Raw genomic sequence first — 13,143 nt, forward strand, 5'->3', positions numbered from 1 at the left:
AGGTTATAAACCCCTTTTGTTGTCCCTAGCATCCAGCTAGTTTGGTCATCCCAAATAGCGCTTTTGAAGAGCTTGGTATTCCTAATTTACCACAATGTTAATTAGTCTATTTAAACTGGGGACAAGCCAGCAGTCCTTATGGCCTCATACTGCAACCTACTAAGCAGGAATGGGAGTGGAAGGTACTTAGCACCTTACAGAATTGGGCCCTGTGCTACTATATAGGGGGATCAGACTACTCCATATTTCACTTCCAGCAGGGCTTAAATGGGGGCTCTCTTAGGACACATTAAAAATCATAAGTCTACTTGTCCTGTCCAATTTGTAATTCAGATTTTCCATTTGATGTTCACCATAAACAAAGAGAAATGACCTGACTGAATTTATTTGGAACTTAATGTTGCATTAGTGTAACCAATACAAAACATTCCTATGACATACTATCAAAGAGTTAAAAAGGAATTGCACACCTCAACAGCCAAACACACAACCGCATCTTGGAAAAACAAATTAAATTACTATATTTCATATGCTGCACTTCTACAGCCCCTTCCACCCAATGATCAAACAGCACTTTACATTAATTAAGCCTCACAACACCCATATGTAAAAATTATTATCCCCTTGTACAGATGGGGAAACGGAGGTACACAACAGTTAAACAATAAGCCCAAGATCACATAGCAGGAGATCTGGGAATAGAACTTTTGACTCCCAGTGATGTGCTTTAGCCACAAGACCATCCTTAAGTCTCCTTCCCGCTGATGGTTTTTGAACTAGCTTTAAAAGATCCAGTGAGACACAGTGAGAGGAGGAGTGATAGATAACTAGATTAGATAGCTAGAGGCAATAGAAGTGATTAGAAACATGTAGGGGGGTTTCTAAACAGAGAAAGATTAAGACTAGAACTATTTTATTTGGAAAGGAGAAAGATGACAAAATTGAGGTACATAAAATAATAAATGGTCTGAACAAGGAGAAACCAGATGCCTTTAATAACAAAAGGAGTCGAGGGCACCTGATCAAATTTAAAAAAGGCATCAGCATTTAAATGAGTAAGAGGGTTAGTTTATCTATACATAAACTGTGGTATTTACATCTGTAGTATATTATTGAGGCAAATAGCTTATTAAGATTTTAAAATAATGTAATGTTTATATGAATCTGCAGTTACACTAGCTAGAATAATATAATAAATGAATTACCACCTAACTCTTACAGAACACTTGTCATCCATAGAGCTCCAAGTGCTTTACATTTTACAGATGGGAAAACTGGGGCACAGAGGAAAAGTAACTTGTCCAAGGTCACAAGCAGAACCAGGAATAGAATCCAGGTATCCTGAGTCCCAGTCCAGTGCCAGAGCTAGTGGATTACACAGCCCTTTCCCTCAGCTTTTCACAAAATACCTTCTATGCCTTTTTCCACATGGACCCCTGTGTTTGTTACAACCTCCCTGACATCATCCACAAGGTCCAGCTAGTCTCATATTTCAGACCACACTGATCACAACTCAGATCAGGAAGAAGTTTCCCTCATTACTATCTTGGCTCATGACACTATAGTGTAAAATAGAGTCACTATGGTAGTATAGAGAAAACCACACTGGAACCTTCTCTCACAAGTGGCACAAGAATCCTTCTCAAATGGAATAAAATCCCCTCTCTGTGAGCAGGTTATAACTATGTTTCAACTCAAATGGAAGCTCTTCCTTAAACCACTCTGGTCATCTAGAACTTTGGGGTAGGCAGCATATAGTTCTATACACATTTAAGAGCAAGAGCTAAATTAATATAGAGGATTTTAGCCCAGGGATAAATCAGATACATACCAAACTCCACTTTGCACTATGGAGAAATCCTCTCTAACCCTGCAGTCTTCTCCTGTAGCTACTAGCTCTTGCTTGAAGGCACCCAGCCCTATTTATGAATGCCTAATTGGATGATGAGCCTCACCTGCTCTGAGTACTCCAGGTTCAACAGATAACTCAGGCCCAGATCCACAAAGGGATTTGGGTACTACTGCTATACACAAAAAAGAAAACACCCACTCAGTTACCACCTAATCCTGTAGTCACCTAAATTCACAAGGTGCATTTCCCCTGTAAAAGTTCCCTAGGCATCTATGTTTCTGCCAGTGACCATGCATACCGCTGCCTCAGGAAAGCATCTGGGCCCCTATTTCACACCTAAGCCCTAGCTCAATCTTTAAACCAGGTGAAGCTAGGCACTGCCCTGCCTATCTCACCTGCAGGTGTGCTCAGAGCTTACCTAACTCCACCCAAAACAGGGGACGGAGGCTCAGGAACTCATCTGGGATGTGGGAGATCCCAATTCAGGGCTTAATTTGTAATGAAAGAGGTGCCGGGGCTCAAGCAATTTTTTTACATTCAGAACTGATGGAGCAAGCCTAGAAGTGCTCAGCCCTAGCAAGCCCTGGCACAAATTAAGCACTGTCCCAATTCACTACTCCCCTCTGCCTGATGAGGAGAAGGGTCTCCCACCTCTCAGGTAAATGCCCTAGCCACTGGACTATATGATAGTCTAATGTGGGGCTCGCTCAATCTCTTCTGTTGAAGCTATTCAGCTTGGCAGTAACTAATTTAATATTAATTGGGCCAGCAAAAGAGCGAGAATGACTCTATAGTCCAATGGTTGAGATGTTTATCGGAGAGATGGGAAATCCCTCTTCAAATCCCTTCTCCTTAGTGGGCAGAGAGGGAAACTGAATCAGGGTCTCCCACATCCTGGATGAGTACGTTAAAACACTGAGCTAAAGGTTATAAGAGAGCACCCCTCTCCAGCCCCCGCTGTGTGCGGAGGTAGGCATGCACATAAGCTGCTTTTGCAAGAATGGCTGAGGCACCTGACTCAAGGAGAGCATTGCCAGTTGTGGACAGTAAGCAGAGATAAGTGTTTCTCTTCAGCCTGGACTTAAGTACTTAGCTTGGTGACAAGGGTGGGACTTATGACTTGTCCCTCTCATTGGTATCTCCCATCAGCTGTCTTAGGCAGCTCCATGCCTCTTGTGATGGCTTTTGTGGATGCCATTCTCAGACACGTGTCTCTCCCTATGCATAGTATAGGGAGCTTAGGTGCCTAACACAGGGTTTGTGGATTCCAGTGATTTTCAAGGCACCTATAAGTTAGGCATTGCAACACCTAAGTCCCTTTTGAAGTTTGTGTCTCAGCTGTTTTCTCTCATCTCCACAGAACTGAAAGAACTGCCCAGACACACGTATTACTTCTTTTCAGTCCACACAAAACAGAGCCACTAAACTCATTTTCCTTGCTTGCCAATTTGATCGGGTAACTTCCATCTTTGAACCTCTCAGCTGGCTCCCCATCTGCCATTGCATATTTAAATTTTAACCACCCAGAAGGCTCTATGTAATTGTCCCCATCCCGATCCTGCTCCCTTGTCAAGCTTCAGGTTGCTCTCTGTCTCCTCTGTTCTGCCAATGTTCACAGCTTTGTTTACCCCTTTCTCAGCTTCTCCCATGCTCACCTCTATGCCTTCTTCCATGTGGCCTCCTATGCTTCGTACAACTTTCCTGACATCATCCAGATTTAAATCCCTTTTAAAAGCCCTCTATGCCATGCTGCTTATAGTGAATCAAGCTGACATATATAAATTAGGCTTCGTTTGCCTATTATTGTTCCCCTTCCCTTTTCCTCTTGCTTCTGGTAACTTGTCTGTCTACTTGTTAGTCAAAGAGGTCCTTGGAACAGGGACCATCTGGCTTCACTGTTTGGAAAGTGCCTGGTATATAGTGGGCACATAGCGAGTTAAAATATGTTTTGAGGCATTCAAGCTTGGTCACTGATAGAGGCAAAATGTCAGATTAGAGATGGATCATTGATCTATTCTGGTAGGACAATTTAAATAAACCTCTAGTTCAATTCACATGGAGAAATAAAGCTGCTCTGACTCTGCAATATTGCTTTACCCTAATTTTGAGCTCCTCTAGTAAGCCCTAAAAGTCTTGGCCTCTGAGGATTATCAATATTTTCAATGTCTGCTACTCCTCCCTTCTCTCCCTCCCTGCCTCTGGCAACACTGGTTCCTGAGCAGCAGCGGTTATTATTATTAATTATTTGTTGAGTGCCAGCAGTATGCTCTGCTTCATGCACAACAATGAGAAGGCTTGGGCCCTTCCTCAAAAGAGTTTATAATCTAGTTTTACAAATAAACCAATTCTCACAGAGAACATGCCAGGTGATCAGCAGATCAAAGGGAAGTTCCGGCTGCTGAGGGCTTGGGAGGCTGGGGCAAGGGACTTTTTGTTTATATTTCTTGATTAAATCTTTATTCATTTTTACAGAGTAAGATGGAAATGAAAAGAATACAGACAAATAAACCAAAGAAACATCAAATAACATAACCAAGTAATCAACATTAATGTTGTTATATTGCAAGAAAGAAGACAGAAAGAGAAAAGCCTAGAAGAAAATAAAGATCCTATCAATGGGGCAGATTGCAAACCTCTTGCATTGGTGAGCACATGTTCACCCAAGCAGTCCTCTTTATTTCAGTGGTAGCGCTGATCAGGTTTTTTTTGTTGTTTTTTACTGTGAAAAATGTAGACAAAAATGTTCCTGTTTTCATCAAATTCTCTTTGAAATTGTTTGGGTTGTTGCCTAAATTAAATTTAAAACCAAAGAATTTTGGGTTTGGGTTATGAAAAATTGTGGTTTTCAGTTTGATGAAAACCCAAAACTTTTATTACAAAAATGGACATTTTTCATGAAAATTTGTTTTGTTAAAGAAGGTATTTTCCATTCACAGAATGGTTTGATGGATAACTTTGACCAGTTCTATTGAGTGAGACTGCTCAGGTGAGTAACTTCTCACCAATATAAGGGGTTCACCATGTGGCCCTGTATATTTATTTTGTGTAACACTTCTTTATTGAGTAGCCTAGGTTTTACAGGCTTGCACAAAGAAGAATATTTTAAGGCTGTAAACATCCCACGATGAGCTCACAATGCCACATCTTTTGGATTTCATGACAGAAGGCATTCTTTGAAACTTTATAAATAATGTTATTGATAGGAAGGAATTAGCTGTGGGACTTATACAATGTTACTTCACTGTGTCTCTCCATTTCTACATCACTTAAAACTGACTTACACATAAAACAGTTTGGCCCAGATCTTCAGAGTTATTAGGCACTTCACTCCCATTGATATTAATGAGAGTTAAACATCCAAATACCTTTGAGAATATGTGATTACTTTTGTCAGTAATAACTCCCAAATTTTCAAATAGGTTATCTAGGACAGAGCAACCTAACAACTGTTGGAGAGCTCGACTGATATCTTGAGGTCCTGATTCAAAGTCTACTGAAATCCAAGGGAGTTGGTCAATGGATTACACTTGACTTTGGCTCAACCCTCAAGGCCTGAATCAACAAAGAGATTTTGGTGTTGAGACACTCAGTATAACAGTGCCTCACTTTTAGGCACCTAGAGAATCACAGGAACAACACTGATTCACAAAGCCTGAGTTACGCACCTAGGCTCTCTATACAATGAATGGGGAGAGAAAGGCACTGTAGAACATGGTCCACAAAGCCATGCTAGGCAGGGAGCCACCTACACTGGTCAATGGGAGATGCCAAGGAGAGGGTGAATCCTAAGCTCTATCCCTCTCACAGAGCTAGGCACCTAAGTCCAGGCTGCAGAGAGATGCCTATTTCTGCTAGCTATCAATGAACCAGGTGAAGATAGGTGTTACTTCACATAAATCACACACAGGGCCCAATCTGGTAGGTGTGCCCAGAGGCTGCCTAGCACCACACAAAATGGGGAGTATGTCTGTGGGGAAAGTACATGATTTCCCTCAACCTTTAGCCTAGAGGTTAGGGTACTCACCTGGGATAAGGGAAACAACTCTGCAAAGGGATCTGAACAGGGATTAACCACCTCTCAGGTGAGTGCTCTGACCACAGGACTGATGCGGGTCTTAATCTCTCTTATTGAAGTTGTTCCACTTTAATTAAATATTAATTGGGCCAGAAAAAGAGTGAATGACTCTATAGCCACTTGGTTAGGGTAGTGCCCTGAGAGATGGCAGATCCATGGTCAAATTCTTTCTCCTCATCAGGAGGAGAGGGGACTTGAACAAGTGGTCTTCCATAGTCTGGGTGAGAGCTCTAACCACTAGGCTAAACGTTAAAAGGAAAAGCCTTATAACCAAGCCCAACTGACCAGGGGCTGCTTGGTTGCAGTGGGTACTGCCCAGTATATGATTAAACAAGTGCCTTCTGGCAGATATCTGAACCTATCATGAATTTCATAAAGACACCAAGCTTTGAATTTAGCAGACAGGCATGTTTTGCTGTATGGTGACTAGAGCTGATCCAAAAATGGTAATGATTTTTCAAGGAAGTTTTCAAATTCATTTTCATTCCGCAGATTTCAAAAAGGACTGATTTTCCATTTATTCAAAATATTTCACAATTTTTAAAAATCAAATTTAATTTTGTTTCCCCCCCCTGTGTTTTTTAATCCCAATTTTTCCTTTTCCCTGCTTTCTTCTTTTTTCTCCATTTGTCCACTGAGAATTAGAGGAGAGAAGAGGAAAAAAGGAAAGATCAAGACCCAATTTTTTGTAAAGGGTAAGTTTAAAAAAAAATGGGAAAAGAACACAATTTTTTTTAAAAAGTCTCTTTACAATGACAAATTTTACATTTGAAAAATGTTGATCATTTTAATAGTGACACATCATTAAGACAGATGCTTTGCAGATGTGTTGCAACAGAAAGGTACTTGGAATCAATGTATCTAATTCAATTGCACTGAAAGTTCACTCCAGCATGGGAGTGAATCATTTCTCTAGTTCAAACACAGCTTCATGTGTTCACTTAAGGGTCCCATTCTCTCATAATCGTAAACTGGAGTTACTTCCTGATTTACACTAGTGAAAGTAAAGTTAGACTGAGGGCCAAAGATGCTAATACTGGAACTGGTGGTTGGTACTGAACTGAATGGAGAACCAAGATCAAGAGGGAATGACTGAAAATACCAGGTTTGAGACTCATAGACTGAAAGAGCCACTTGATTGTCACAATTCTGGATATAAGCGAGAATCCCCTTTCCCATCACAGGGAAGTGATTATGCATTGCAGTTTTAATTTAGTTTTTAAAAGCCCCTATCCAAAAGGTGTATTAATTCCCATTCAAGTTTGTTCAGTATAGTGGGGAGGAAAGACCAAGAGGCATTGAAGAATCTGTCAGCATTTAGAGAGTTTTCTCCTTCATAACAGACTTGAACTGCACACGCATCACCTATCTACAGAGCTGCATTTCCAATAATGTGCTAACCATCTCTCTAGCTCCTAACTTTTGCTGTCAACTGGAGTATCCATATGAACAGTATTCAGAAAAAGGATATTAGGTGAGCTATTTATTCTGCACTGGCTCACAGCAACTGAACAGGCATCAAAAGCAAATTTGGGTCAATCTGATATGGAGTGTTAATTGATTTTTGAATTAAAAGCATGATTAAAATTTGTATTACAAAACCTAAACATGTTAGTATGTTTGTTAGTGTTGTATTAGCATACATCATATATGCAAAACTGGCTTATGACATTCATAAGCTTGCCTTTTAATTTTTTTAAGGTATCAGTTTAAAAAAGGAACCAGTTACAGCTTTTCTCTCTCTCTCTCTCTCTCTCTATATATATATACACACTCATATATTACCAGAGAAGTAGAGCAATGAATGTTACTTATAAATTGCACAAACAGCAAAGCAGATAAAATTAAAATAAAATGAAGATGTGCATTTTATCTGTTTTTCTTCCAAACTGCAAAAGTGAGATTATATTCTACAGAAAGTAGGACAATAGAAATATATATTTTAATATAGTAAGGCAAATTAATTCTTGGTGCAACAGCATAGAAGTCAATGGAATTATCTCAGAGCTTAGTTTTACCCAATTGTAAAGATAACAAAATAAAATGCACACCAACAGAAAAGATTTATTAAATTAAGAATTATGTTTTGTGAAAAACATTCCCCTCCCTCCTTAAATTTGTTTCCTGGAAGGAGATCCAACTTGGCTATACTGCAGCTGCACACCAGGGATCCAAAATAAGGCTTCTTTGCAGATAGTCACTTCTGATTGGCATCTGGGAGCAGAGCAGTTGCACACATTGCAAGTGAGGCAGTGTTGAGCATGAAACTGGGACCTAGGACTTGGTTCATTTTAAAAACTAGCTCTGCCACTGTATGCAGTGTTGTTGTAGCTGTCAGTCCCAGGATATTAGAAATACCACATGGGTGAGGCAATATCTTTTCTGAATTTATTGAACCAACTTCTGTTGGTGAGAGAGACAAGCTTTCAAGCGCCACAGAGCTCTCCCTCAGAGTGGTTACAGGCAAGCCACATACATTCCATGGGCCTGATTCTGTTCTCTCTTACAACAGTTATAAGTATCCATTGACTTCAGATAAATTACTCCTAATTTACATGGCATAAAGCCTTCTGTATCTGTTTTCTGACCTTACAAAAGTGTTAATCACTGATTAATTATCAATCCCTTGAAGATGCAAAATGCTACATAAGTGCTGAGTATGATTATTAAGGAAGTTTATTAGATTAACTGATTGTTAGCTTCATGAAATTAGAAACTTTCCATTATATTTTGGTGATGCCATGTTGTATCTACTAATATACAATAGTGACAAAAAATTAATAGTGAAGACATTAGTGAAAACCCAAATGCATGTATTTTGCAATATCATGACACATTTTCTAAAGCAGTAAGGACGGAAAAGGACAAAAACATCACTCCTGTCCATTCTAGCTCATTTGAAATGCTGTTTGAGAGTGTGAGTGGTAGCTATGATATTCTTGTAATTGTGAAAGATTCTGATTTTAAATCATGCGCCCAGATGTGTTATGATCGGTGGGTATTTCCCTTCACATTACATTTTCTGCATACATAAACTCATCCTAATCCTATCAATGAGAATGTGTATGGGGGTCATTTGCATGTTGCATTTCCTTTGTGAATGAAATGAGCAGGCATTTTTGTACCCAATAAAGTAATTTAATTTTTCATTTCTGCATGAGTAAGATTTTTAATGAATGGAAGTCTTGATCTTGCAAAATAATGTGTTCCCCAATTCCTGACCCTAAAACACAAGGTTTCATCCAGTGAAACCTAAGTGTTACTTCTGAGAAACCAACAACAAAAGCAACACTAGACCTGAACAATTAGTTCATTTTAAAAACAAACAAAAATCCCAATTTTTGAATCATGCTGATACAAAAAACTGGAACAGAAAATAAAAAGTCTTGATAGCAAAAGTAGTCCTAAAGTTTCAAATGTTTATAGTAGAACACAATAATTTGTCTTTTCAAAAAGTACTTACGAAAATCCACTAAGAACCACTACTAAACTTTTACTTCTAATTTGGCCCCATTCAAAACTGAATGTCAAATCAGAAGGGATTGAGCACTGAGTGGGCATCTGAATCTGATTCAAATCGAGATAACTCTGCTGGAGTCAAGGTTACACCATCTTAAACTGGCAAGAGATTAGAATCTGTTCCACTAATCCCATCTCTATCATTTACATGCTAAGGGGCCTCTGGCAAATCACTGAACTAATGCGTATCTCAGTTTCTCCACCTGTAAAATGGTGATAATTCTTGCTTACATTACATGGAGAATTAGTTAATGTTTGTAAGGCATTTTGAATATGCAAATTGATAAATGTGCTGTTATTTTCATCACCTAACCTTACTTAATACTCAGCTCTTTACTCACTTTAATATTTCAATATTTTTCCCTTATTAACCATGAACCAAAACCTGGGATCCTTATTTATTTGTAGACTTCATTAGGAGTTCTACCTGAGTAAAGATTAAGCAACACTAAGATATTTAGGATTTGGGACTGACATTTCTTAGAACAAAGAGATATTTAATTCATAGATATTAAATCACTTTTCCCTTTTCAAATCTCTTAAAATCAATGCCTAACATGGGTTTTCAAACTGGGGGTCATGATGACCCCTCAGGGGATTGCAAGATTATTACATGGGAGGTTGCAAGCTAGCTGCCTCCACCCACAAACCCCACTTCACCTCCAGCATTTATAATAGTGTTAAATATAAAAAAAATGTGTTTTAATTTATGGGGGGGGGGGTTGCACTCATAGGTTTGCTGTGTGAAAGGGATCACCAATACAAAAGTTTGAGAACCACTGGCCTAGAATTAGTTCCAATCTAATCAGTTTGTTAGAGTTTAGACAGATGAATGTGCACGTTATCTCACTCACATTATCTCACTGCCCAAATGACAAAAAAGTAGTGTGACTGGAGTCACTGCTTCATTATTGTAATAAAAATACACTAAGTTGATATTGCAGACACAGCTGATGTTATTCAAACACAGAGACTTAAAAGAACTGTAAACACACTAACAATCTTACAGCTATAAGAGGGACCTCTAGTGTGTGCTAGAACATTTCCCTGTTATGCTTCAGGCATAATTAATACACCAAAATCACTGCAGTCATTTTGAAAATGTGGTATTAAATTTCACTAAGTGTCTCTCAGAGTGAACTTGTTAAAAATGTCCTCTTAAGTATGTGGTTTAACCTAATTAGTATAAATTGAAGATTCATTTTTATGAATCACAAACTTTCCTACATTTGGAAAACTTCTACACTGTTTGGTCACCTTCACTGATATCACACTGTGCAATTACCAAAAATCCAGCAGTGTTATCACTATAATAACTGCTAATTGTTTACATTCAAATAGCAGTTGGAGTTGGGATCGAAATTGCATGCTGGCTAAAACTATCTAGTGAACTAATAGCACCATCTTACATCATAACAAAATATAAACAGATTTCCCTTCAACTATGAATCAAGAATAGCATATATAAAATATTAACTTAGAAATGGCTGAAATAGCTTTGCAACTTGTTTAATAAAAAGGGGGAGATAAAATGTTTAGTTTTAAACTATATACTCTAATAGCAGTTTACTAGTTAAAGGGGACTATTGAAAGAAAACTCATTTGTCTTTTCACACATTCAGAGATGTTTCGGGTATATTTGGATATTTTTTTTCCTTTTCCTCTTTTGCTTAAAAACATGAGGTCTCTTCAAAAGTCTACTGCTGAGAAGGTAAAAGCATTTTGCTCGTTTTTAATTTGCTAAAACAATCCAAGCATGCTTGGTACCCAGAGGGTATTCTCAAATAAACTTGTATCTAGCTGCCAGCTTAGTTGATTGAAAACAGAAGGGGAACATTTCTTAAAGAACGAGTATGTTAAACCGTCCTCTCTCTGCCGCGAAGGGGGAGGGAAGCCCACACACTCACAAGATTTATTTGAATGTGGCTACTTTGCAGTCTCCAGCAGACTAAGCGCGCTGCGAGTGCAGCAGGATTTTGCACCCCAGAGACAAGCCAGGGCGCCAAAGCCCCAGGGATACCGGGCAGTTCCTGGGCGCTGCTGCCCCCCAACCTCTCCAAGCAGCAGCCGCCCCCCACTGCAATTCGCGGTAACTCAGCAGGTTGCCTCAGCCCCAGCCGCTCGGGGCTGTCGGAAGAGGCTTTGGCAGGACAATGGCTACGTGCTCGGCAGGCGCCCCGCGCCCAGACACAGCGGCCCGGGGCACGTGCCGCAGAGCGGCATCAGCTGCTCGGCGAGAGGAGCTCAGCTTCGTCCTGGCCCCGCGGCAGCGCCGAGCGGCGCTTTCCGGGCACCAGCAGGTTTCTCCCCGCAGGCAAAGCACCGCGCGCCGCTGCCCCCGGGGCACCCCCCACAGTGGCGGCCAGGGAGCGCAGGCCCGCGAGGAGCCGAGCCCGGCCCGGCGGGAAGGGAGCGAGCCCAGCCCTGACCATTACCTGCCGCTCCCTCCCGCTCCTTGCAGCCCCGCGCCGCCCAGGGGGACAAGGGGGCCCGGGCCGCGTGTGCAGGGAGCGGCGGGGGGTCCCCGAGCGCGCCCGCGCGGGCAGGGGAAGCGAGCTGCTGCACCGCCTGCACAATGGCGCCGCGCCCGCCAGCACGGGCAGCCGCGGAACAATGCGAGCCCGGCCGGGCCCGCCTGGCCCCCGGCCGCGCTCAGGGGAGCCGCTCCCCCCCTCCCGGACACACACGCGCACCCCGGGAGCCGGTTTGGCAATGCGCAAGGGAGAGCAAAGGGCTGCAGGAAGCCGGGGCTGCAGCAACCGCGGCGAGCTCGCAGGCAGGGCTGGGCGGGAACGGAGGGGGGGACGCAGAGGGAAAATCCCGCTGCACCTCCCTCCCCCGCCGCCCAGTCCGTTCCTGCACGCTCACAGCGGAGCTCGCATCCCCCTGGCCCAGCGAACTAGAGGTGGGAGATTTGCCAGCCCCGTGTCTCTCTCCCTCTCTGTGGCTATAGGAGGGTGCAGCGCTCTCCCATTGCCTGGCACATGCGTAAAAGCGAGTTGCGCCCAGAGTCCCAGCCATACCCTCCTTAGCAAATAATAACAATCCCAAACAGTCAGATCTTACCTGAAACATTGAAGCCACAAAGTCTCCCTCTCGCTCTCTCGCTCTTCTCTCCCCAAGTCCTTTTTCCTTTTTTCCTCCCCACTTCCGATATTTCTCTCTCCCAGCAGCGATCTGCTCTCCTCGCTACACCAGAGAGAAATGCAATAGCTTGGCTAAGGTAGACAGAACAAAATACAGAGAATAGTTGCTCCAGGGCTTTGAAACCCCTCAAGGCAAGGATCAGGATACAATTAGCTCATGTCTCTACCTCTAGTCTAAATCAATCTCCACAATAAAAGTTAAATTAAATTAACAGATCACACGGGCATAACATTGATCTCCTTCAAAACGTGCATATAGATAGATAGATAGATCATGTAATATTTTTTTCTGGTTTTTTTTTTTTTGTGTGGAAAAAAGAGTCTCATTCCAGCCTCCAACTTGCGTTTTACTCTCCTCTTGCACAGAAAAGCTGATTTTAATCGTTGTGATTAGTTTTGATGTAACGTTTCCGCGGGCGATTTCTGCAAATGGATGGAGTGTTTCTTTGCCAGAAGAGGGGAAAGCAGCAGATGATGATAATTATAAGGATTGTTGGTTGTTTCTTTTTTTATTATTATTATTTGTATTTAGATTTGCCTCTTCACTTTCC

General features: G+C 41.5%; 1 protein-coding gene across 1 annotated transcript in view; it reads right to left on the bottom strand.

Moving 5' to 3' along the window:
• KCTD1 (potassium channel tetramerization domain containing 1) overlaps nucleotides 1-12,571 on the bottom strand; it is a 141,519-nt gene extending 128,948 nt beyond the window's left edge. Inside the window, exon 1 of the mRNA XM_024202682.2 lies at nucleotides 12,513-12,571. Within this exon, the coding sequence (XP_024058450.1) occupies nucleotides 12,513-12,521 (9 nt within the window). The 5' untranslated portion in view covers nucleotides 12,522-12,571. The remainder of the gene's footprint in view (nucleotides 1-12,512) is intronic.
• Nucleotides 12,572-13,143: the final 572 nt, after the last annotated feature.

Source organism: Terrapene carolina, unplaced genomic scaffold (genome assembly GCF_002925995.2).
Source record: "Terrapene carolina triunguis isolate 2854851 unplaced genomic scaffold, T_m_triunguis-2.0 Scaffold58, whole genome shotgun sequence".
NCBI lineage: Eukaryota > Metazoa > Chordata > Testudines > Emydidae > Terrapene > Terrapene triunguis.